Source organism: Phaseolus vulgaris, chromosome 8 (assembly GCF_051622355.1).
Source record: "Phaseolus vulgaris cultivar YP4 chromosome 8, ASM5162235v1, whole genome shotgun sequence".
Lineage (NCBI taxonomy): Eukaryota > Viridiplantae > Streptophyta > Magnoliopsida > Fabales > Fabaceae > Phaseolus > Phaseolus vulgaris.
This window is the reverse complement of record NC_143505.1, coordinates 47800639-47827852: the sequence shown is the minus strand read 5'-3', so window position 1 is coordinate 47827852 and position 27214 is coordinate 47800639. Positions and strand designations below refer to the sequence as shown.

Sequence of the window (27214 nt, the reverse complement as noted above, 5' to 3'; positions counted from 1 at the left end):
TTTGCTTCTACGCCTCCTGAAGATCACAGGTCAGTTCAAAATGATTGTTCCCGGTGCTAATTTCTGTTATATAGCTTTTCTTAGCCCTTTTTTCACTTTTGTTCTTTACTAGAAGAATATCAAGTAAATATTTATTAAAAGTTATAAAGTAATAGATGTTTCAGTGAGCATGAGATGAGCAACTATTTCACTAATTATCTTAATTTTGCAGTTTCAAGCCTTCCAAATTGAGTAGTTCTCCTCATGGGGGGTTCTGGGGTTGGAAGAAAACGGTTTCAAACAGCAGAAGTAAGTGATAATGCTTAATACTCTTTCTGCCCACAAGCAGTAGTAAGATATAGCCATATAGTTTGCATTTTCAAAATTCCTCATGTGATTGTTCTTCATTCAGGTATTTGAAGTATCATAAACGGTGTTTAAATGATAGAAAGAAACTTGGAATTGGTTTCAAACATCATTTCTTAATTTCTACGAAAAATAATATTTGGAAAGATTGAATGCTTTGTGGGTCCACATTTGGTAGTACAAAGATTGAACTCATTCTCAAATACTAATGCTTCATTATGTTCACTTCTATTACGCAGTTTGTACCTATTGTTTGATCTATTTCTCACCTTTTCATTACTTGATTGTATGGATGTTTGGTGGAGTCAAAATTTTGCAGAGTTAGTACTTTTGGCATTTTTTATATTAATTTGCAGTACTCAACTATTTCTCTTTATTTAAATTAAATGACATCATTAGCAAAAGCTGTCCGTCAAAATGAGATGGGCTGAAGTTCAATGATCTTCATCAAAATTGTCCAATGGTCTATCAAATTTAGCATTTTGTTTATTCTTGAGGGTAGATCTGTTGAACTGTTCTGAATGTACATGCTATAACACTAGCTAGATGGACTGTAACAATGCTACCCTGTTTTTAAATAGTACTGCTCTTCTATAATTTAGGAAGTGGAGGTGCCACAATCCAAAAGTTGATTGTCTCCTTACACATCTGTTAGATTATGTTAGATATAGAAAAAGAAATAAGTGCAGTTTCTTGTATTGCTTTTGCACTCTTCTTCACATGATTATCACACTCCAGTCTAGGACTTAAGCTTTGTTCTTATATATGGCATTGGCAGGGCATGAATAAGTGCAGTTTTGAATGTGGTGATATGCCTGGTAAATACACATGGCATAGAGTTTTGATGGCATCCCCAATCTTGATGACAAGTCTTGACAACATAGAATATGAGTTGTTGTGAAGTAACAGGCCTGCATTTTGGTTTGAATGGAAAGAGGAAGATTGTTTGTTTGTTCTGTATATTTGGTGAGAAATGATGATGCCTCATGAAGAGGATTTGGTGATTGCTTAGTGTTTTGAGGTTTCTTTGATGATGATTCTGTATGGTAGGTATACACCACTGCATCCTTCCTTTGGTGGATCTTGCAGACTTTGGGAGACACATTTTCTTGTCTCCAAATGATGTTGTACATACATAAGATGACAGACTAGAAAGGATAAGAAAAAGAGGTTCTTGTTTTTATTTTTGGTGGGATCAAAAGAGGGGAAAGGGTTGTATTTATTATATATCTTGCCCAAACTTTAACAATAAGAGTGAGAATCTTCTTACTGTAACATGGCTTCCTCATTTCATTTATCTCACTTCTTCTCTCACCAAATTGGTATATGCTTTAAAAATGAAGATTTTTTTGGTACAAATAAAATGGAACAGTTTCTTTCCTATGATTTTGGGAGTTACTTCTTTTTAGTCTTTTGTCTATGAAGAAAGATAGAGGGAATGACAAAAAATCTATTTTTTTGTTTATACACATTTAATTGTTTCAAAAGTATTTATTATAATATTTTTTGTTATATTAACATGGTTTAATTGTAAAAGAAGAAACATCAGAAATAAAGTTATTATAAATGTTAAAAACAGTAAAAACAGTAAAAACAGTGAGAATTAGTATAATTTGGTCGAAATATTGAGAGAATGTTATCCAAGTAGATTACTGTGTATATAAACATTCTTCGCAGTAGACATAGGTTTTCTTTAGATATCTTAATCTTTCTATATCAAAATAATTGATTACAAAAGTATATCAATATATTAATAGTATCTTATTACTGGTTATATATATTTACTAAATTATTATAATAGTTAAATTTTATGAGAAAAAAGGAACATAAATTAATTTTGTTCAAATTTTATATGATTTATAATCATTTAATAAGTACGTGTAATTAGTTTCTAAAACGTAATATCTAGACTATTTAATACTATAATTTACAAATGAAATCATTTTTAAGAGTTTTCTACGATAGAATTAGTAGTTTCTATTTTAAAAAACTATAATGGTAAAAAAAATCAATTTCTTTTTAAATTTATAAAAAATAATACCTGGATTTTTAAAAATATTATTTATTTAAAGCAAGAAAATTGATTGGGGAGATAAAATGAGAACAAAGATTATCGGTGGTTATAAGTTTTTTTTAAATAACTTTCTTTCCAAAATAATTAATTTAAAAAAAAAATCACAAGTTTTTACATTTTTTTAATATAGGAGATTATTTTGAATTTTTTTTGTCATAAATTTAGTTGTTTCTTTAAAATGAAGATATTTTAAGATAGTAAAGGAAAAAATTATTTTTTTCATTTCTTAAAATATGTCCTGGAATATTTTAATATTATTTAATTAATGTTTTGGTTGGAAAGATAAAATAACAAAAATATATAATGAAAAATTAACAACAGTCACCTCATTAATATTGAAAAATAGTATGTTATAGATCGTTTCAATTGTATTTTATTAGTTGTCGATGTTAAGTCTTAACTCTCAAAAAAACTTAACTTCACAAGGAAGAGAGTGCTGCTCCAACAACACCTTCACCAGAATATGGTTATGTTTTGGACAAAGCTTTAAAAAATTACAATATGAGTAAACTCTCAATGTAAGGGTGATTTTAAAACGAAGAATAATTGTATTTTAAAAAACTTTTTTGTGAAGTAAAAATAAGAAAAATAGAGAAGTCTAAAAATAAAAGCAAAAACAACCTAAAAAACTAAGAAACTAAACCTTCAAATAGTACTTATCTGTGTGTTGGTATAGTGTATCTCTTCAAATAGAACATCAAACACTAAAAAAGTGCATTATCATACTATCAACTCTAATTCTTATTCTCATTTTATTTTGTAGTGATAAGCTGAACTGTGGCATTTAAAGTGGTTTGCATTACTTTTGAGGAGTTTGGTACTTTCCATTATATTTTAGATTAAAATTTTATTGTTATTATAAAACTTTATAGATTTACATTAATTCAAATATTATTATTTATCACTTATTTATCAATAAGTTCGTCTCTTTGTGCCATTTGACTTGGAACAGCAATGTGCATTGTAAAATATGATAAAAAGGCACTTACCAAACAATAAAAAATAGTGTTTTCATCAACAACAAAATAACAAAGAACAATTTCTTTTTGTTCAGGATAGGGATCACTATTTAGAACCCACCATTGTGCAAGAAAATAGGTACTGGTATGAAGCTAACTTTTGAATAGAAAGAGGAACACCTTTCTTCTTCTCTAACTTCCCCATCGATCTCAAAGAATCTGATTTGTGGAAAATCTTTCGAAAATGGGAAGGGTGAGTGATGTTTTCATTTCTAACAGATTAAACATAAAGAAGCAAAGGTTTGAATTTGTTAGATTTCAGGGAGTACATAATGTTATGAAGCTGGAATATCATCTGAATACAATATGGATTGGGAGCTGGAAATTGTATGTTAATAGACCAAAATACAACAGAGCAGCAGAAACAAGAAAGGAGTGAAATGCAAAGCTGAAAGAGAAGGCATTAGAGCTAGAGAAAGAAATTAAAAAAGTGTGGAGGGCAAAATGAACAAACATGTATGCAAACATGGTCAAGTATGAGAATGGAAACAGAGCACAATTGCATAACAGAGAAAGTTTGCACGCTATCCACTTTAGAGCAGAAGAGACTCCCAGAGAATGGTTAAATAATTGTTATATTAGAAGAGTATGGGATTTACGCAAAATATCAGGCTTGAAATTTTTTACGATCTTCACAAATCAGATCAGGGTGGACAACCTGGGATCGACATCGCCGCCGCACATCATGAGAATATCGGCAACGGCGCGGTCATCGCTCTACCCATTAATAAGAGACACATATGTACTGTTCGACAAACCAACAAAAAAAGGGTATCAATTGTTCGCGGATGATATGGACAACCAAACAAAACAAGGTAACGAACCGTTCACAACAAATTCATTCGCTCCAACGGAAAGAAGAGTCTTTTGGGCGGGCGAGTCAAGCAAAAGCAGCAAACGGGAAGAACGCAAGAATGTAAGGTCAACTCTATCCCAAATTAGTAATTTTGTTTCTGATATGGCTATAAATAAATGTAATCGTTTGTTTTGGTTAAAACATGGAAGTCTAGAAACAATTAGAGTATGGGAACTGGGTAAACAGTTAGGGGCTACATGCAGGTAAGAAAGAAATGTGATGGTAAGCTTAGAAGAATTAGAAAAAAGAGATAGGATTATGAAAATCCAAAGGGAAGTGGGGAGGATATGGGTCACCAATGAGAATTCTTACGTTAAATGTGAGAGGGTTTGGGAGTCCAGTGAAGTGGAGGTATATTAAGGAATTGATTAGAAAGGAAGATGTTAGAATGTTGTGTTTGCAAGAAGTAAGAATGGCAAATTTTAGTTTAAATAATTACTGTCAGTTATGGGGAGATAATGACATTGATTATTTTTATAGCGAACCAACTAATAGGTCAGGGGGTATTCTTACTATTTGGCATAAAAAGTTCTTCCAGTGTTCTAATCACTTCATCAATAGATGGTTTATAGTGTTCTTGGGGTTTTTTAAGGAGAAAAATATTCCTGTTGTTATTGTAAATGTGTATTCTTCTTGTAATCTGCACGTGAAAAGGCAAATGTGGGCAGATTTATTAGAGATTAGGCAAAGGGAACCTAGTAACTCTTGGTGCATATTGGGGGATTTCAACTCCATAAGAAATGAAAGGGAACGTAGGGGGATAAATAGTTCCAATGGTAACAAGAGAGAATTGCAAGGTTTTAATAACTTCATTGATAATATGAAAATGGTGGATATACCCTGTATTGGAAGAAAATATACCTGGTATAGACCTAATGGTAAAGCAAAGAGTAGGCTTGACAGATTCTTAATTACTTTTGAATGGTTACAACAATGGCCAGGATGTAAACAATATGTTATAGATAGACAAATATCTTACCACTGTGCATTAGTGTTAAAATCAAATGTGGTAGATTGGGGTCCTAAACCTTTTAGGTTTCTTGACATATGGCAGGAAAATAAGGAGTTTGAAAATTTTATTAAAAGCAAGTGGGAAAGTTACTTGGTTCAGGGTAACAAAATTTTTGTGTTAAAAGAGAAACTGAAGATGTTAAAGAGTGATTTGAAAGGATGGAATAAAGAGGTCTTTGGACATATTGATAAGATCAAAGTTGATATCTTGAGGAATATACAAGAGTTGGATATGAGAGATGATGCAGATGGTTTGGATGAAAATAAGATCAGGGAAAGAAGAGAACTTTTGAGCCAGTTACAGGCAATAAATGAGAGGAACGAATCTTTATTACAACAAAAGTCAAGAGCACTATGGATTAAGCAAGGGGATTCCAACTCAAAATTCTTTCATGCTTCTATCAAATGGAGGAGGATGAGAAATGAGATAAAAGGAGCACATTGTATTCACTCTGGTAACTAGGTGGAAGAAACAAATAAGGTTAAGGAGAAGGTTAAAGAGTTTTACAAAAACAAGATGTCGGCTATTGAAGATATTGGAGTTAGGCTGGATAATGTGGAATTTAAGGAGATATCTGAATCTGATAATAGACTCTTGACAGACCCGTTCGATGAAAAAGAAATAAAGGATGCCATTTGGAATTGCGATGGTCATAAAAGTCCTGGCCCGGATGGAGTAACTTTCAGTTTCATTAAAAACAACTGGTGTGTATTAGAAAAGGATATGTTGGGAGTTGTACAATTCTTTCACAGAGAGGGAAAGATTCCGGAGGGCTGTAATGTTTCATTCTTAACGTTGATCCCAAAGTCTGAGAATCCTCAATCCCTTGAAGAGTACAAACCTATATCACTCGTCGGTTGCTTGTACAAGATTCTGATAAAAGTGCTATCTAATAGGATTAAAAAAGTAATTGGGAAGGTGATAGATGGATCATAATCAACCTTTTTGTCCAATAGAGGATTGCTAGATAGTGTCCTTGTTGTGAATGAGGTCGTTGACGATTTGAAAAGAAGGAAGAAAAGGGGGTGATTGTGAAACTTGATTTTGAGAAGGCATATGATTCGGTAAGTTGGGAGTTCTTATTCTACATGATGGGAAGAATAGGGTTTTGCGGAAAATGGGTTCAGTGGATTAGAGCGTGCCTTGAATCAACTACTGTCTCGGTTTTGGTAAATGGTAGCCCGACAAAAGAATTCAAACCAATTAGAGGTCTTAGACAGGGGGATCCGATGGCGCCGTTTTTGTTTTTGATTGTCACACAAGGTTTATCTGGGCTAGTAAAACAAGCGACAAGAAAAAACTTGCTATCAAGTATTAAAATAGGGGATAAAAAGGTGGAGGTGGATCTACTCCAATTTGCTGATGATACCCTTTTTTTATGTGAATCAAACGTGCAAAATATTAAATGCATTAAGGCTATATTAAGATGTTTTGAATTAAGCTCGGGTCTCAAAGTAAACTTCTTTAAGAGCAAGATAGGCGCAATTGGAGTTGATAGATATGAGGTGAAAATGTATTCAGAAATACTTCATTGCAGCCTAATGGATATACCCTTCACATACTTAGGTTTAACTATAGGTGGTAACCCATTTAGGAGTTCTTTTTTGGGAGCCTGTGGTATCGAAGATAAGGAAGAAACTTTTTGTATGGAAGGGGAGGAACCTATCATTTGCGGGAAGAGTGTGTCTTATAAAATCTGTTATCAATGCTATACCACATTTTTACCTATCCTTTTTTAAAGCACCAATCAGAGTGTGCAAGGAGATTACAAAATTACAGAGAAAGTTCTTGTGGGGGTGGGGAACGGAAGGGAGGAAAATTGCTTGGACTAGCTGGGATAATATTTGTAAAGCGAAAGAGGAGGGAGGTCTAGGTATTAGGCGTATCGACTTATTTAATAAGGCACTCTTGGCAAAATGGTTATGGAGACTGGGTTCCACAAAGTATGGACTTTGGAAGGAGGTCTTAGAATCTAAGTATAGTTTGAGGTGGTTGTTAAACTCTTATGTACCGAAACGAAACAGGTTCACATCTAGATGGTGGATAGATTTATTCAAAGTTAGTATTTCAGACCAAGGAGACAACTGGTTCAATCAGAATATGGTTTGGAAAGTAGGATCAGGGGTGAAGGTCAAATTCTGGGAAGATGAATGGCTAGCCAATGGTTAACTTAAAGTAAGATATGAAAGAATATACAATAACTTTGAGCTTAAAGGCAAACTCATTGATAGTTTTGGAAGTTGGAACGCAGATGGGTGGGAGTGGAAATTCAGTTGGAGAAGAGATTGGTTTGAATGGGAAAAAAACTATGGTAGAGGATTTTATGTCAATAATATCACAGGTGTCATTACAACCTAATAAAGAGGATTCAAGGACATGGAACGACCCTCCATCATACACTTTTTCGGTAAAATCTGCTTATAATAAGTTAGGTAACCATGGGTTTGGGGGGGTATCAGTGTTTGGTTCTCTTTGGAATTTAATGGTCATGCCCTCAGCCATGTTTTATGTTTGGAGGGCCTTCTCGAATAGGTTAGCAACAAAACAGAATTTGCACAAAAGGGGAGTGTCATTAGGAGATACTTTATGCGTTTTATGTGGAAGGGAAGAGGAGACAATTGCACACATCCTCCTTTCATGTAGGGAATCAAGTAAAGTTTGGAACATGTGCTTCAGCTGGATGGGAATTTGTTCAGTGAACCACAATGAGGTGATTAATCATTTTGAACAATTCTCTTGTATGTGCTTTAACAAGGAAGGCAATAGGTTATGGAAAAGTCTTTGGGTCTCAATAGTATGGTGTATATGGAAGCATAGAAACATGGTTATCTTTAACCAAGCAAAGATAGACGCAGAGGAGATTTTTACCATGGCACAAGTACAATCATGGGTATGGTTGAAACATAAAGAAAAGAAAGTTATGTTCTCCTTTTCTGATTGGATTTTATCACCTGTAACCTGTGTTAACATGGTAACTAGTTAAGTGAATAAATGTGCTTTTAATTTTTCATAATTGCAACATGTATATCACAGGTGCCATTACAACCTTCAATTTTTTTCTGCATGTTTTGTTGGATGTTGTAATAAATATTGCATAACTTACTCAAGGCTAAGGTTATGGTTTTTTTGTCTCTATGATTTAGTTTGAGAGGTGGAGAAGGTTGTTTTATTGGTGCAGGTATAGCTGGTGGGGAACATTGTATTAATCCTATAAAGGGTGAATGAAGTGTGAAAAGATCTCGGAAGGTAGATGGAAGAGTAAGTGGGGGTCCGAAGATTGTATCATTCAAGGTATGTGAAGATTTAAATAGGTAAATCACCTCAGAGCTAAAAAGATGGGGCTGAAAAGATGAAAGGAGGTTTCCGAAATCCTTCTGGAGTTAGATAAAGCCAAGGCAATTCTTTGTGGTATTATGCCTGGCACCATTGCTGCCAGTGATGATTCTGTTCAATTAGGTTTCATGTTAAATTATTTGGTTACATATGGAATCTTTAATAACAATGTTCTGTTGTACAAAGCACTTGCTATTAGAGTAAGTAAGAGCTTGAACATATAGTATTTTAGTTTTGTGGCTTTTGAAAGCGAGCTCTAAGCTGCTGGGTTGTGAAAGTTTATGGGGGGTCCTGTTTTTAGTGTTTGGTTATGTTGTTGTCATGCTTAGGTTTTGTTTAGAAGCAGACTTTGTAAGAAGCTTTAAACAAGGTTTGTGTATGACGCAGTAATAGGATTGGTTTTTTACAGGTATCTTAACCCAACTTTAGGTGGGTTTGTATAAGGGTTGGGACACCCCTAAAATGTCCCATCTAATTTAATTTCTTTAATTCTTTGCAAAAAAAAATACTATTTACAACCCATCTATGGGTATGAAACGGCGATCTCCATGTGTGTAGTCGGTGGTCGCCGTAGGTAAGCAAAGGTCACCATGATCGCCGGTTGATGAAGTGGCGTTCTGTCAACAAGATCGCCGATCGATGAAACGGTGTTACCCATAGGTGTAGTCGGTGGTCGCCGATGTTGGTTATTTTTAGGAAATCCACTTCTGGATAATGTATATGGGTTGGGATACCCCTAAAGTATCTCCTTTAATTTTATTTATTCATTACTGATAAAAAAAAAAATTTACAACCCACCATCAATGACTACAAGTCTCCCTTAAAACACAAAAACAACAACTGTATTACTTATATGTCAACCATTCCCTTGGTTTAAGGTTCCTTGTGTTGCTCTTGCTCCACCGTCAAGGTTGGTAACAAAGCCACAACCTCACCATCAATGACAACAAGTTCACCATTCTTGAAGCACCTTGTCTTAAATTTTGCACTGAACATAGATAAACATTTATTTAGAAACAAAAACTAGTCTTTGCTTAAAAAAGAATGCACAAAAATACCAACAGGGATAAACTTACAGATATCGATTTCTATTTTCTCTAAGATTAGTAGCTTGCACTTCACCAATAATCTCATCTCCAATATAGACCGGGAACTTAAAATTCAAGTTTTGAGATACATACACAGCTCCAGGCTGCAATTATCCGTGATATTAGAAAAGTGAAGGGGTCAGGGAAGGAGAGGAGTTTAAGAAAGTTATCACAAAGAATGAGAATGATTCAATATTATTGTCTTAATTCACATCTGTCAAGCACTTTATAATAAAGTCTATCATTCAAGTTGACCCAATCTAATGACAAGTATCAATGTTCAGAGAGGTAAAAAATTTAGTTTGTTGAAATGATAGAGTTAAATGCCAATCTCTTGGTTTTCCATAGGAAGCAATAAAAGTTTGAAGAGGGGAATACATTTAAACTTACAAAATGTGTTGAGATGATAAGAGGAAAGTGAGAAGCCACAAGCATCCCATGCAACACTAGACCTTAAATCCAACATCTTTGGCAGCAGCAGACTCAATGTGCAAAGGATTAGAATCAAAACTCACCTTGGAGTACTGAAGAACGTCTTCCTCAGTAAAAGCCCTTGCTTTTCTCAAGGCATCCCCAGGTGTAAGTACTTGTTGAGGAGTTACAGATGTAAAGCCCCTTAGGCTCAGACACTGAAGTTTGCTACAATGTAAACTCCTGATCAGCATTCTTGCAAGCATATTTCAATTCAACAAAACAAAATCCCTGACGTCCTCCACTGACTGAAGAAGAAGTAAAGTGCACCTTAGTATTCCCACAACTAAAGACCAACAATTTTTTAAGGTAAAATAAACAAAACAGAAAAATTCATCAACTAATGGTAAATTAAGACACCCATTTTCATTTTCATTTTTTTTATGCTTGCACCACTCCTATTCGTGTCAAATATGAATATCATGTGTTTTTCATCTATCCTAAATCACCAATAGAACTTGATGTGAGGGATGAAATCTCGAGTAACAGTCTTAGCGTCATGTGGACAAATTCTAATTTGGTCATAATTGAATGCGATGGAGGTCTCAATTATTAGAGTTGATTATTCATTAATAACAGAATATATAATAGCAACAACAGTAATGAGCATGACATATTTACAAAGAGAAAAAGTAGTCATGAAGTGTGTATTGGACCTAGTAGAGTATGGTATAAATAGAAAAAAAGAGTGTAAATAGTGAACATGGCATAAGAAGTATGAGGAGCCCACCTAAGCATAGGCAAGGAATGCATGAAGATCCACAGGTCATCTCCCCAATGAAGAGGATTTTCCACTAATCAAGAATGATCACTTGTCAACCTCTAATTTGAGAAGATTTGCTCTAATGAGAGGAAGTCATTTGTCACCATGGGAGTGGAGAGCTTTCAGGGTTAAAATATCCACATTGGCTTCATTTAGCACTATAAATAAGTTTACTAGGCCTCTTGTAAATTCAACTTGAATCGAGTAAGAACTTTACGCCAAAATGTTGTCTCACTTGAATCAAGTTCACTCTATGTTAGCATTAATTTGTGTGTCTAGCCTAGAACTCTTTAGAAGTTGGCCTTATCTCTTATAAACCTCTACTTCCATAAATCAAATTCATCTTTCTAATATGAATTCTACCTTCATCCAGCTTCCGCATTGCCTCCATTGAAAACACATAACATTCAAACTCCAAAACAAGCAAGGATTCAAGACCCAATTTTCATCATTTGGTATCTAAAGAAAGGTTTTGGTCCAAGCTAAGTGTTCCTCACCTTTGTTTTCTTATTAACTTTTATGTGTTATCTTCGTATATTTTACATGTCTTGAATCTGTTTTGAGTTTATTTCACCAAATATTATGTGTTCATAGTGTTTCTAACCAATTCGAATCATTTATTCTATCTTGAACCATCCAAACATGTGTTTTTAGGTTTCATACTTATGCAACTATGTGTGCTTTTATTTTTATTGAATCTTGATTCATTTTTCTTCAGTTCAATATTTGATTTTGTGTTTTTAATTTGATTTTTAAATCTCATTCATGTTATCCACATCATGTTCATTCCATATGTTGGGTTTAATAGTGCCAAAGTTCAAGAGGGGGGGTGAATTGACCTTTTAAAAGTTTCTCGCAGAATCAGTATTTATCACAGTATATAGAAAATAAATCGATTTATTTGAAAATGAATAGATTTATTTTGGCACTGTTTATGTTTGAAAACGTTTATATCAGCCAAGTTAATCTCGAGATTATGCAGATTAATTTGCAAGTCACACACACCCTGATATTAGAAAGAAAACTAATGAATCACAAAACAGCAACCTTCAATTTTAAGCAAGTGATTAAGGTTCAATTGATAGCTTGACAATTAATTGAGTAACCTATCACAATCAATCTGTTCCAGTGGCTTTTAACAGATTATATTTGTTCTCTTTTCATAATCAAACAGTTTTTCCAGAAATTAAGAACAGTATGAAACAAGCCCAGAAAGAAAAGATTTATTATTAATTGAACAAATTTATTTCTTGACAGTTTAACAAATATTCAGTAATTCAAGTGCAGAGATTAAGCAAGAATGAACACAAGGCAATTATACTGGTTCACTCCAATGAGCTACATCCAGTCTTCACCTAATCCAAGGTGAAATTCACTAAATCACAATTCGAACAAACACAAACACCACTGTTCTTGAACCCTACAAGAACTTTGGTACACTTGCTGAAAAACACTATTTCAGCACACACACTCTTCAAGAAACCCTATCAAGAAGAGTTTACAACCACACTTTTACAAGAAATTAAATGTGAAACAAATACACCTGATTGAGGATGCAGAAATCTGCCTTAAACCAGTAGAACAGATCGCTTAAACAGTAGCAGCACCTCTCACCAAGCTTTGGAACCAAACAAGAACAAGCACACTTTTGATTTTGGAAATCTTTCAAGAACAAATGCTAATTCTTTGTAAACCCTTAATTCTCTAATGCAAAACTTGTTTTCTCAATTGTATGATCGATTATTAAACTCAGAAACAAGTTTTCTTTTTATAGAAAACCAACTTATAACAGATTTTTGAAAAACAGTTAAAGCTGTTATAAAAAGAACAAATTGAAAATAAAATGAACAAATTTATTTTCAAAAGCAGTTAGAGAATCTGTTATGTGAGGATACTTTAGTCAACCATTCTGGTGCTGGGACAAAAACTAAAAACCGTTTAAGATAAGCATTGCACCAGACTAAAAAGAATCCATTCATTTACAGATGAACAGATTTATTTTTCAAAACGATAACAAAAAAAGCTTAACTATTAAAACATAGTCATTTTGAAAGGTAGAAGTCTTAGTCAAAATACTTGATGCACAAAATCTAATTTTCACAAGACTTAGCCAAAGCATCAGTTTAAAAAAGACTCTGTTTATTTAAAAAAGAACATATTTATTTTTATGCAGTAAACGTGTTTTCTGTAAAACATGTGAAAAACAGTTTAAGAAATTGTGCTTGCTCTTATCACATGGCCAGGGGTTAGGAGGTGAGTTACTAAGCAAAAAGCCTACTCTTAAACAACCTCTAAACACTACCTAAGATATTCTTAAAGCAAATGTAAATATACATGAAATGTACACAAATGTCTTCATCAAACACATGTCTTGAAGGGGCAACAACCATCTTCAACAATCTTCCCCTGTTTGATGGAGACAAATCCCCATAGCTCTGTTGCTTTAAGAACCTGAATTGCACCAAATACTAAACCAGAAAATTGAAACATTGCATAACATGTGAATCAGTTTTAAGGTGCAAAATGTGACTTCCTGTTTCAGCTAGCTTCACCTAACATGGTGAGCTATTTTTCTCCCCCTTTGGATTCATCAAACAACATTTAAGCATAGGGAAAAATAAAACAGAAACATAACCATAATAGTCCAGAAAATAAAGACAAATTGTGCAGCATTACAGAATATAAAAACTGATAAAAGAAAGCATGGAAAGCAAGATACTTCTAATCCTTGTAGTATAGCTCTGCAAGCTGCACCTGAACTCCTTCAATTTGATCATCAAGGTGCAGAAACCTTGTTTGAGTGGTCTCAAAATATGCCCTCTGTTCTGCAGTCATGACATCAAGGCGATACAGAACTTGCCTTTCAAACATGGATAATGGTTCACCTCAGTATTCTGGAGTTTGACAGGTAACAATGGCATTCTGATGAGTTGCAGCAGCCTCTTCATGCACTGATTGGGGAGCAGGTGAATCTCCTATGACTTCTATAGATGGAGAGCTTGTCCTATGACTTCCAGCATGACCAGCAGATAAGTGATGGATAACATAGCATGAGTGTTCTGCAGCTTGAACCGTGTCATCTTCCATGGGAACAACTTCATCTCCATCTTCATTGTTGAGGTTTAAGGCTTCACGTTCTTCTTGAGAATCCTTGCCTTTGAGAATCACCCAGTTGTTCTCCACTTTGTGAAATCCCATTTTTGTGAGAGTTGAGTTGTCAATCTCACTCACAGCTTTAATGGGTTCATTGGTTCATTTCTCTCATTTGAAGTGTCAATGCCAAAATGGTCAATCAATTTTGAAACAAGTATAGCATAAGGAAAGCGATAATCAGTTAACCTTTTGGATTTCAGCATATGCTCATTGATGATGAATACCCAGTTTACCTTGATCAGATTCATAATGCAGTATAGAAGGATCAAATCCTCTTCATGTAAAACAACATGATTTGTACCTCTTGGCATGAGTTGCCATGCTATAATGTAGGCAACAAGACGTGGTGTAAGGTTCAAATGACCTGCATGGAATCTGCTTTGCTCTGGGTAGGGGTCCTCATACAACTCTTATAATATTGCAGTTTATTGAATTCTTGAATCCCACTGGTGTTTCCTTTTCCCACTTTCAGTCCAGCATACTTGATTCCAGCCACAGAATTCCAAACATCACTTGTGACCTTCATTTTGATCCCTTTCACATTGGAGACAATGTTCTTTCCATCCAAGGTTAGATTAGTGTAAAACACCTTAACTAAATCAGGATATACATTACCCGTTAATTCCAGCAGCTTTTTTAGTTTCTGGTGCTTCAATACAGCCCTTGTTTCTGCCAATTTTTCTGATTTCAGCCAGTTGAAATCCAGTACCTTAGGTATGTTAATTTGCTTTCTGCTCATCTCGTGGATGTAGGCATTGATACCCTCTTCATCTCCAGCAAACCAACCTTCTAGCACACCTTGAGAGGTGCTTTGCTTGCCCTTATTTTTTTGTTTCTGTCTTGAAGAAGAAGCCATGGTTGAACCAGAATTTTCTCTTTGTTTCAAATAGTGAGAACCGAGAATGGACAACCAATGTGGGTAGCAAAATTTCCCACAGATTTATATTGTAAAAAGAGATGATGGAACAGTTATGAATGGATATGCATGAAGATTTTATGCTCTGAATTTGTACAGAGAATCTTTGAAAAATGCAGCAAATATTTGGGGTCACGATGCACACATATCACACCTTAATTGAGCACCCAAACCATCAAATCGATTACATAACCATGACCAAAACCGTCAAAGGTACAAAGGTTAATGCCCACTAAGTCAGTCAATCAGTCAAAGATTAGAATTTATCTTTCCTAGTCATCAATGCATATCAGTACAAAAAATAAACACATTTAATTGCGCATAAACAGATTTAATTTTTCTACTGCGAGGTACAATTAACATTTATAATTCTCAATTCATTGAGCAGAAAATTAAACCTATCTTTAGCCAATGGTTTTGTGAACAAATCAGCAAGCTGTAAATCTGTACCAATGAACTTAATCTCACATGTTCCATTAGATATGTGTTCCCTTAGAAAGTGATGCCTAATTTCAATGTGTTTGGTTCTTGAATGCATGACAGGATTTTTCGTTAAGTTGATTGCACTTGTGTTATCACACATTAGAGGTATATGGTTAAGTAAGATACCAAAATCATTCAATTGTTGTCTTAGCCATATAGTTTGAGCACAACAACTCCCTGCTGCAATGTACTCTGCTTCAGTAGTGGAGAGAGCAACACAAGCCTGTTTTTTTGCATTGCCATGAGATCAAGCTTGATCCAAGCAAGTGACAGGTTCCACTGGTGCTCTTCCTATCAATTTTGCAACCTGCAAAGTCTAAATCAGAATATCCAGTCAAGCTTAATGAAATATTACCTGGATACCACAAGCCAACTTCTTTAGTTCCTTGCAAATACTTCAAAATCCTTTTGGCAGCATTGTAGTGTGATTCTTTAGGAGCAGATTGAAATCGAGCACACATGCACACTGCAAACATGATATCAGGCCTGCTGGCAGTGAGATACAATAGAGATCCTATGAGTCCTCTGTATTTGGTTTCATCAACAGAAATTTCAGCTTCATCATGATCCAGGTGACAGCTAGTTGAGAAGGGTGTGCTGATTGGTTTGCACTTGTCCATTTCAAATTTCCTCAACAGATCTTTGCAATACTTAGCTTGATTCAAGAAAATGCCATCCTTGAGTTGTTTGACCTGCAAGCCTAGAAAATAGTTCAACTCACCCATCATTGACATTTCAAACTCACTCTTCATGATTTCCACAAAAGTTTCACACAATTCTTCATTGTTTGATCCAAAAATGATATCATCCACATATACTTGTACTAGAATTGTGTCATCCCCTTTCTTCTTGATGAACAAGGTCTTATCTGATGTGCCTCTGTCATAGCCTTATGAGGTGAGGAAATCACTTAGCCTCTCATACCATTGCCTAGGAGCTTGCTTGAGCCCATAAAGAGCCTTTTTGAGTTTGAACACGTATTCTGGATGCTGATGGTCTTCAAAACCTGGTGGTTGTGAAACAAATACCTCTTCATTTATATAACCATTCAAGAAGGCACTCTTCACATCCATTTGAAATAGCTTGAACCCTTTGATGTAGGAGAAGGCAAGTAGCAATCTGACAACTTCTAGCCGAGCCACTGGTGCATATGTCTCATCATAGTCTATTCCTTCTTCTTGATTATACCCTTTAGCCACTAGCCTAGCCTTATTTCTGGTAATCACTCCATGCTCATCCATCTTGTTTCTGAATACCCATTTTGTTCCAATTATATTCATCTCAGGTATTCTAGGAATAAGAGTCCAGACCTCATTAAGAGCAAATTGATTCAGTTCCTCTTGCATGGCTAGAATCCAGTTGTTGTCCTTGAGGGCTTCATTCATATTTTTGGGTTCCACTTGAGATACAAAGGCCATTGTATCACAGAAGTTATTCAAGGATTTTCTAGTTGACACTCCTTTCTCAATGTTCCCAATGACATTATCAAGGGTTAGGTCTCTCGGGGTTTTCCACTCTTTTGGCAAACCTGCAGACACAGTATGTTGCATAGCATGTGCATCAACAGTATCAATATGAATCAATTCATTTTGATTTAAAACAGATTTAAATTCATTACTGTCAAGGTCATCAGCAGCAGTTTTAGATATGCTATGATCAGCTTCATCAAATACAACATGCATTGATTCTTCTACTATGAGCAACCTTTTATTGAAGACTCTATATGCATGACCATTCAAAGCATAACCAATGTGCACACCTTCATCAGATTTAGCATCAAACTTACCTAGATTTTCTTTGCCATTATTCAGTACAAAGCATTTACACCCAAACACTCTAAGGTGGCTCACACTAGGTTTTCTGCCCTTATACATTTCATATGGAGTTTTCTTAAGGATGGGTCTAATTAAGGTTCTATTTAACACATAAGCTGCAGTATAGACTGCATCTGCCCAAAAATACTTAGGAAGCTTAGATTCATTTAACATAGTTCTATCTAGTTCCTCTAATGATCAGTTTTTCCTTTCAACTACACCGTCTTGTTAGGGAGTCCTAAGGGCTAAAAAGGTGTGTGATATCCCATGCTTCTCACAGAACCTCTCAAATCTAGCATTCTGAAACTCTCCCCCATGATCACTTCGAATTGATTTAATGCAGCAACCATTTTCATTTTGCAAAACCTTTGCTAATTTCTTAAAAGCAATGTAAGCATCATTTTTATGTGCAAAAAACAAAGTCCATGTAAATCTAGAGTAGTCATCCACAACAACTAAAGCATACAAATTTCCAGCCAAGCTAACAACTCTAGATGGTCCAAATAAGTCCATATGTAATACATCCAATGGGTTTTTTTGTAGAAACAATGTCTTTTGAATTGAAAGAAGATCTGATTTGTTTACCTTTCACACAAGCATCACAGAGTCTGTTATCCTAAAATTTAATGTTAGGTAAACTAGAAACTAGATCTTTAGATTTCAGTTTATTTAAGTGATTAGTGTGTATGTGAGCTAACCTCTTGTGCCACAGCCAAGACTCATCACTTCTAGACAACAAACACTCATTTGAAGAGTTGGTTTCCATGATATCTAAAAGATATATGTTATTCACTCTCTTACTAGTAAACAACGCTTTACCAGATGAATTACTTGAGATTGTGCAGCCCTTTGACTTAAAGTTCACCTTGTATCCTTTGTCACAAAGTTGACTTATGCTGAGAAGGCTATGCTTGAGTCCTTCTACATAAAACACATTCTCAATAGTGGTTGAATTCCCTGTTCCAACAGTGCCTCTGCCCAAAATCCTTCCTCGGTTATTATCACCATAGGTTACATGTCCCTCTGCTTTGAGCTTCAAGCTAGTGAATTTTCCAAGTACCACTGATTTTTCTTGTTGCTCATCTGCAAAACAGAATAAAAATGATACAAATGGTACCCTTTTCAGTATAGGGTCTAGCACAGATTAAAACCTTCTCTTTGGTAGCCATTTTGCTAAATTCTTAGGAACAAGATGCTTTCTAGCAATGCATGACCTAGAGATATGACCAGATTTCATGAAGTAAAAACAGGTTACATGAGATGCCTTTTTGCCACTGTTAAAAGCTGAAAAACCTGATTTTGCTAGAACAAAAAAACTTGAAAGCTTTTTGACATTGGTTACATTTCCAGGGGTATAACCAAGACCATTTTTATTGAAAATAGCATTCTGTGAGCCAAGGAGAGACTCAAGGTTTTCTCTTCCCTTGGTGAAATTGGAAAGGGTTTTTAGCAAATACTCCACTTGTTTTTCCAATTTTTTGCAGTTTTCACAGATTTTAATAGAGGCATGCAAGCATGTTAGTTCAAGGCTTACCAAATCTGTTTTGGCCTTATGCAGTTCTTCCTCAAGTGTTTTTACTTTAGGTGCAAGCACATTATTTACCTTTTGCAACTTACTGCATATTACAACTAGCCTATTTGCTTCATCATGTGTTTCCTTGAAAGCAGCAAGCAATTGATCATAGTTATCAGAATCCATAGAGAATTCACTTAATGAATCAGAGGTTGACTCCTCATCCTTCATCATGAAACACATATTGTTTTCCTCACTCTCAGTTGAAGAGCTGCTGGTTGAAGATACTTCATTTTCTTCCCATGAGATGTAAGCTCTTCTCCCCTTGTCCTTTGCTTTATTGTTTGGACAATCCATTTTGATGTGCCCTGTTTTGCCACATCCATAGCAAGTATAGTTAGAGGAATTTGAGTCATTAGGTTTAGGATACCTTCTTTTCTGCTGGTTCCTATCTCTGCTTTTCTTCTTCAAGAATTTGCTGAATCTCTTTGTGAGAAGACTGATTGTATCATCATTTTCAGCATCTTCTTTTTCTTCCTTGATCTCATTTTTGTTCGCTTGCTTTCAGTGCAAGTCTTTTCGATTTTCTTTCCACTATTTCCTGCTCTTTGAGTCTCTTGAGCTCCATCTCATGCTCCATTAGCTTTCCAAAGAGTGCAGCAATTCCCAGCTTTGACAAATCACGGCTTTCTGATATGGCAATCACCTTTGGTTGCCAGCTTCTGTCGAGGCACTTCAATACCTTTATGTTGAGTTCCTCTCTGTTAAATTCCTTTCCCAAACCAGTAAGGTGATTCACAATATGAGTGAACCTTTTCTGCACAGCAACAATGCTCTCCTCGGGTTGCATTCTAAACAATTCATATTCTTGGATGAGAGAATGTTTTCTTGACCTCTTTACATCTTTAGTACCCTCATGAGTGACTTATAAGACTTCCCACATCTCCTTAGCTGAATTACATTGGGATATCCTGAAGAACTCATCCATTGTTAATGCAAAGGTTATGATGTTCTTGGCCACAAGATCATATTGAGCCTTCCTCCTTTCGGTCTCATTCCATTCAGATCTTGGCTTTACCACTTCTTCATCCTTGACAACCTGCATTGGCACATAGGGTCCATGGACCATAGCTTCCCAAATTAATGCATCAATAGATTCCATGAAAATTCGCATTCTAACTTTCCAAAATGCATAATTCATTCCATTGAACATAGGTGGTCTATTAACAACAGATCCCTCAACAAAAAGCACTTTAAACTCAGACATTATTACAAACAAACTTGATTAAAATACAAGTCCTAGCTCTTGATACCAATTGTTGGGTTTAATAGTGCCAAAGTTCAAGAGGGGGGGTGAATTGACCTTTTAAAAGTTTCTCGCAGAATCAGTATTTATCACAGTATACAGAAAATAAATCGATTTATTTGAAAATGAACAGATTTATTTTGGCACTATTTATGTTTGAAAATGTTTATATCAGCCAAGTTAATCTCGAGATTATGCAGATTAATTTGCAAGTCACACACACCCTGATATTAGAAAGAAAACCAGTGAATCACAAAATAACAACCTTCAATTTTAAGCAAGTGATTAAGGTTCAATTGATAGCTTGACAATTAATTGAGTAACCTATCACAATCAATCTGTTCCAGTGGCTTTTAATAGATTATATGTGTTCTTTTCAGAATCAAACAGTTTTTCCAGAAATTAAGAACATTATGAAACAAGCCCAGAAAGAAAAGATTTATTATTAATTGAACAGATTTATTTCTTGACAGTTTCACAAATATGCAGTAATTCAAGTGCAGAGGTTAAGGGAGAATGAACACAAGGCAATCATACTGGTTCGCTCCAATGAGCTACATCCAGTCTTCACCTAATCCAAGGTGAAATTTACTAAATTACAATTCGAACAAACACAAACACCACTGTTCTTGAACCCTACAAGAACTTTGGTACACTTGCTGAAAAACACTATTTCAGCACACACACTCTTCAAGAAACCCTATAAAGAAGAGTTTACAACCACACTTTTACAAGAAATTAAATGTGAAACAAATACACCTGATTGAGGATGCAGAAATCTGCCTTAAACCAGTAGAACATATCGCTTAAACAGTAGCAGCACCTCTCACCAAGCTTTGGAACCAAACAAGAACAAGCACACTTTTGATTTTGGAAATCTTTCAAGAACAAATGCTAATTCTTTGTAAACCCTTAATTCTCTTATGCAAAACTTGTTTTCTCAATTGTATGATTGATTATTAAACTCAGAAACAAGTTTTCTTTTTATAGAAAACCAACTTATAACATATTTTTGAAAAACAATTAAAGTTGTTATAAAAAGAACAGATTGAAAATAAAATTAACAGATTTATTTTCAAAAGCAGTTAGAGACTCCGTTATGTGAGGAGACTTAGTCAACCATTCTGGTGCAGGGACAAAATCTAAAAACCGTTTAAGATAAGCATTGCACCAGACTAAAAAGAATCCATTCATTTACAGATGAACATATTTATTTTCCAGAACGATAACACAAAAAGCTTAACTATTAAAACATAGTCATTTTGAAAGGTAGAAGACTTAGTCAAAATACTTGATGCACAAAATCTAATTTTCACAAGACTTAGCCAAAGCATCAGTTTAAAAAATAATATGTTTATTTAGAAAAGAACAGATTTATTTTTATGTAGTAAACGTGTTTTCTGTAAAACATGTGAAAAACAGTTTAAGAAATTTTGTGCTTGCTCTTATCACATGGCCAGGGGTTAGGAGGTGAGTTACTCAGCAAAAAGCCTACTCTTAAACAACCTCTAAACACTACCTAAGACATTCTTAAAGCAAATGTAAATATACATGAAATGTACACAAATGTCTTCATCAAACACATGTCTTGAAGGGGCAACAACCATCTTCAAGACCATATATGTCACAAAGGAGTACTTTCTTTGATTTTAATTTCTTGATTTTTGAATCTACTGGAAAGTATTGAGTAATTTGATGTGTTTTGGCCTTTTTATGCTTTTCCATTTCTATATTTGAGTTTCTTAGCTTGTTATAAGATCATTAACAAGTTCTTTATAGTTAGGTTTCCATTATGTTTTAAATATATCATAATCTTCTTTCAATTCTATAGGGTTCTTTCTTTTTTCCTGTTATTGAAATTTTGCATGCAGTAACTCTTGCTCAAAAGATTTATGTTGAATCAGAGTGAAGATTTCTAAAGTTTAAGAACTTCCTCCTTAGTGGTTGATGTTTTTTTGGCCGTAAGTTACAATATTATAGACATGACTGAACCAATAATGAATACATACTTATAAAAGAGACAATAGATCTGGTAAGTTTATCAACTTCATGCAGACGGAGAGGGCGAGGATGAGATGCGTGAGCTGAGCGACAATTGGTTGGTCGTGGAAGGAGGAGAGGGCGGCAACGAGAGGCGAAAAGAGGAAGTGAGGGAGTGAGAGGGATCGAGAGAGCTGAGATCGAGCACTACAATGAGCGGCGGTCGTGGTCCCGTTCGTAAACCATCTGGTAGGTCTAATGATTTCACAACATTCTTTTTCTCAAACTTTCCCAGTGGCTTTGGAGAAATAGATATGTTAAAAATCTTCCAGAGATGGGTGAGGGTGAAAGAAGTTTTCATCTCACGAAGACGTAATAAGTGGGGAAGAAGGTTTGGCTTCGTGAGGTTCTTTGATATGAGAAATGTGGGGAAGCTAGAGAGGGATCTTGACCAGATATACATAGGGAGTGCGAAACTCTTCGTGAACATCCCAAAATACCGCCGTCATCAAGAGGAGCTTCCAGGGGTGGAGAGAAAAAAGTCTAGCTATACGAACAAGGAGAGGCCCATATATGAGAAGAAGGAGTCAAAAAACTTTAACGAAAACACGCGTATGAAAGGGAAGGAGATCTGGGTGGAAAAGAGTGAGAAAAAATCTTATGTGGATGCTGTTAGAGGACAAGCACAGAAGGAGTGGAAAGGACCATCTTTTAATACGCAAATACAAAACCTTCCATGGATGGTAAAGAGTGCAGTAGGTAAATACAATGCTGGTATGGACTTTGATCAACTGGGAGAAGAATTTGTTAGAGGAGGAATGAACATGATCCAAGTGAGATCTATGGGGGACAACTTAGCTCTCCTAACACCAAGGGAAGGTGAGAACATGGAGGAGGTGATAAAGTTGAACAGAGAGTGGTTTGATAGTTTTTTTGTGAACATTGAACCATGGACGGAGGCACGGGTTGCAAGTCACAAAAAAGTTTGGGTGAGATGTTATGGCTTGCCGATATCTCTCTGGAACAACTCATGCTTTGCAAGAGTGATAGAAGAAGCAGTCAGTCTGATATCTATAGACAAAGCAACGTTGACGTGGGAGAACCTTCAGTTCGCTCGATTGCAAGTTCGTATTGAGAACAAGTGTAATATCAGGATGGCAAAGAAGATGAGAATAAACGGTCACTTGCAAAGCATCTCTATAGAAGAGGAGTCCCCGGTGAGCACAGCAGGTCGATGCAACAGCTATCATCATGACTACGATTCTTCTGATAGTATTTCCTCATCGGAAACCTATGTTGAAGAATCTGTGTTTTCAGTGAAGAGTGGTGAGGAGGAGCTCGGTCGGAGGGCTGGGGACGATGTACGGTCAATCGGAAAGGAGATCGGAGTAGGTAAGGGGGAATGAGGGGAGACGTATAAGTTAAAGGCCTATTTTTGGGGAATCTTCCACAAAAAGCAGAGTGAGTCAGAGGGAAGGTGAAAAGCTTTGCACGAATGAGGAAATACAGGGGCAGAAGATATTAGCAGAACCTGCTACTGTCAGCGCTTTAGATCAAGCATGCGGTTTTACTAATAACGTACCCTGTGCACATGCTGATCTGGCAAGAATAGTGGTGGACATAGAGAGCTTTAATTCTCAGAGGGAGGTTCAATCAGGTTTGGGCCTACGTAAAAAGAAGGAGGCCCAAAACGAGGATGATGCTTCTAATGAATGCGGGCTAGGACCATCACGGAAGGGTATTGGGCTTGTTTGTGAGGAAGAAAATAATCCCGTTGGAAGTGTTTGTGTACAATGTGAACGAGAGCAACACCTATCCCAGGAGGTGAGGGATGCTAAGAAGGATGCCACCATTTACAATAAGTCAGGGAAGGAGAGAGGTTCGGGTAAGTTGCAATTGGACCTTGTAAGGAGTCAGAGTGCTGAGAATGATTCTATCTGCAGGAAAGAAGCATCGGGGTCAGGGGTTTTGCTCGCAGGTGAAGGCCAATTACTTTGCCCAGGAGACGACGATGAGGTAGTGGGATAGGCAACAAAAACCACTCAACGAAGGCGCAAGATGAAAGGCCTGAGGAATTGGGGATCTCACATTCTCATCCCAGGCGTTCTGCAAGGTTAATATCCAGATACTCTCAAGCAAGGATTAGTGCTCAACCAAGATAGGGACTGTCCTCAGTTTCGCTTTCGGATGGGGATATAGGCAACTGTAACATACGATTGAATGTCTCTGAATCGGAGGACGGATCGGCCAAGCTATGGGAAATTAGTAGAAGTGCAGGAACCCTGTGTCGCGGGGAAGAAAAGGAGGTAATCAAGGAATATGTAAACATGGAAGCAAGAGATTTGGAGATTCTCAAGAGTGCGGAGGAGGGAAGGAAGGATTGGTTTTTATGATCATAGTTAATTTAAATATCAGAGGGTTGGGGGGAGGTACCAAAGCTAGATATATGAGACATGTTATAGGAAGGGAGGAAGCTGACTTTGTTTTTATACAAGAAACAAAATCCAAAGAGCTCTCGGATGCTAGGTGTTTTGTGATTTGGGGGGATAACAATGTGGGATGGATTCACAATAAAGGAGATGAAGGTAGTGGAAGTCTGTTGTCAATGTGGCATAAGGACGTTTTTGAGTATGAAAGTCATGTGATGGGAACCGGTTACATAGCTGTTTACGGCCAACACCTTAAAACTTCTTATAGGTGTGTTGTGGTCAATGTTTATTCTTCTTGCTCCTTGAGAGGTAAGAAGACTCTTTGGGAGGATATCTCCAAAGTAAGACAGTCATCACATGTTTTGGCATGGTGCATCTGCGGAGACTTTAATGCAGTGAGAAGTAGCAATGAGAGGAAAGGTATCACAGACAGGGGTGAACAAAAAAGCGAGGTGAATGGGTTTAATAGCTTCATTGATTCCAACTTCTTATTCGATTTACCTCTGGTCAGCAAGAAGTTTACGTGGTTTAAACCTGATGGAACGGCAAAGAGTAGAATTGATAGAGTGCTTGTTACTGAAGACTGGTTACTTCTATGGCCCAAGAGTAAACAATATGTACTTCGAAGGGAAGTGTCAGACCATTGTGCACTAGTGGTGAAGTCAGTGGAGAAGGACTGGGGTCCAAAACCGTGTAGAACCATAGATGCGTGGCTGTTGGAGAGAGGGTTCAGCAGGATGGTGAAGGACAAATGACAGTCTTATTCTATTCAGGGGAATGGGTTCATTATATGTAAAGAAAACCTAAAACTCCTCAAGCTCGATCTGAAGTCTTGGAACATGGATGTATTTGGAAACTTGGAGACTTCCAAGAGGAGGATCTTACAGGAGATGGAGGCCTTTGATAGTCATGATTGCTCAGGTGGGTTAACAGAAAGTGAGAGGTTGAGAAGACTGGAGCTGTTAAGCAGCCTAAAAGAGAATGAAAAGAAAATTGAATCCCTTAGCTTTCAAAAGGCAAGAGCAAACTGGTTCAAGAGTGGGGACTCATGTACTAGATTCTTCCATTCATCTTTGAGGTGGAGAAGGTTGAGGAATGAAGTGAAGGGTGTCCAGGTGGGGGAGCAATGGTGTGAGGAACCTTGTACGGTTCAGTTAGAGGCGAAGAGTTTATTCGAATCCAGATTCAAAGCAACGAAAGATCTAGGGGTAAGACTAGACGGAGTCGAATTCAAGTCTTTATCCTCGTATCATAATGAGGGTCTTACAGCTGTGTTCTTGGAGAAGGAAGTTAGGGACGCAGTTTGGCAATGTGACGAATCCAAAAGCCCCGGACCAGATGGATTTAATTTCAATTTTATTCGGAAACACTGGAGTTTTTAAAAGATGAGATCTTGGCAGCACTAACACTGTTTCATGAGACTGGGAGTATCCCGAAGGGCTGTAATGCTTCCTTCATAGCTCTAATACCTAAAGTTAGGGACCCTACATTGTTAGAGCAGTATAGACCTATCTCTCTTGTCGGAGCCTTATACAAAATCATATCTAAGGTATTGGCAGGTAGAATGAAGAAGGTGTTGCCAGTTTTGATAGATGAAAGTCAGTCTGCTTTTGTAAAAGGAAGAGGGATCCTAGACAGTGTGCTTATGGCTAATGAAATGGTAGAAGAAATTAGAAGGCAGGGGAGAAGAGGTCTGTGTCTGAAGGTGGACTTTGAAAAAGCATATGATTCGGTAAGATGGTAGTTCTTGTACGATATGCTACTCAAGATGGGTTTTCACCCCCTGTGGACAGCATGGATCAGAGGATGCCTGGAATCCGCAACTGTGTCTGTGCTAGTCAATGGGAGTCCTACGGAGGAATTCAAGCCAACAAGAGGGTTGAGACAGGGAGATCCACTAGCGCCTTTTCTCTTTCTTATTGTAGCTGAAGGCCTTGCCAGATTGGTAAGACAAGCTATGAAAACCAAACTGCTATCGGGTCTCAAGATTGGGCGGAAAGAGATGGAAGTATGCATCCTTCAGTTTGCAGATGATACTCTTTTTCTGTGTGAAGACTCCCTTAATAATGTGATAACCTTGAAGGCCATTCTAAGGGGTTTTGAATTAGCCTCGGGTTTGAAGATCAACTTTCACAAGTCAAAACTAGTAGGCATCAATGTTCAAAGTTGTTCTCTAGATTGCTACACAAAGACTCTGAACTGTACACAGATGAGGTTACCGTTTAAGTATCTGGGAATTGAAGTGGGAGGAAATCCAAGGAAGGAACAGTTCTGGGAACCTGTCATTAACAAGATAAAAGCTAGGCTTAGTGTGTGGAAAGGTAGATTTTTTACTTTGGCAGGGAGAATATGTCTTATCAAATCTGTCATTACTGCCATACCCCTGTATTATCTCTCCCTATTCAGAGCACCGGACATAGTCTGCAAAAAGATTACTAGCATTCAAAGGAGATTCTTATGGGGGTGGGGTAAAGCAAATAAACCAATTTCCTGGGTAAGTTGGAAAGATGTTTGCAGGAATAAGGAGGAGGGAGGCCTGGGTTTAAGAGATATCCGGAAGTTTAATTATGCTCTTCTAGCAAAGTGGAAATGGCGTTTTATCTCTCAGGAGGAAGGAAGGTGGAAGGACATTTTGATATCAAAATATGGGCTGGAGACC

The 27214-nt window shown here is 36.4% G+C and overlaps 1 protein-coding gene and 1 pseudogene across 2 annotated transcripts; one reads left to right on the top strand and one right to left on the bottom strand.

The window, feature by feature from the left end:
- Positions 1-9512: 9512 nt before the first annotated feature.
- Positions 9513-10447, bottom strand: LOC137825270 (3-hydroxyacyl-[acyl-carrier-protein] dehydratase, mitochondrial pseudogene; annotated as a pseudogene). Its single transcript, XR_016514937.1, has 3 exons — positions 10118-10447; positions 9716-9831; positions 9513-9627 (listed from the first exon to the last, which is right to left on the bottom strand). The product of XR_016514937.1 is annotated as a 3-hydroxyacyl-[acyl-carrier-protein] dehydratase, mitochondrial pseudogene (transcript).
- Positions 10448-24572: 14125 nt separating this feature from the next.
- Positions 24573-25310, top strand: LOC137825269 (uncharacterized). The gene has a single exon (XM_068630942.2). It carries the CDS (start codon positions 24573-24575, stop codon positions 25308-25310), a length of 738 nt encoding a protein of 245 aa, XP_068487043.2.
- Positions 25311-27214: the final 1904 nt, after the last annotated feature.

Coding starts and splice junctions, on each gene's coding strand:
- LOC137825269 (XM_068630942.2), top strand. CDS start 24,573: ATGAGACATGTTATAGGAAGGGAGGAAGCTGACTTTGTTTTTATACAA.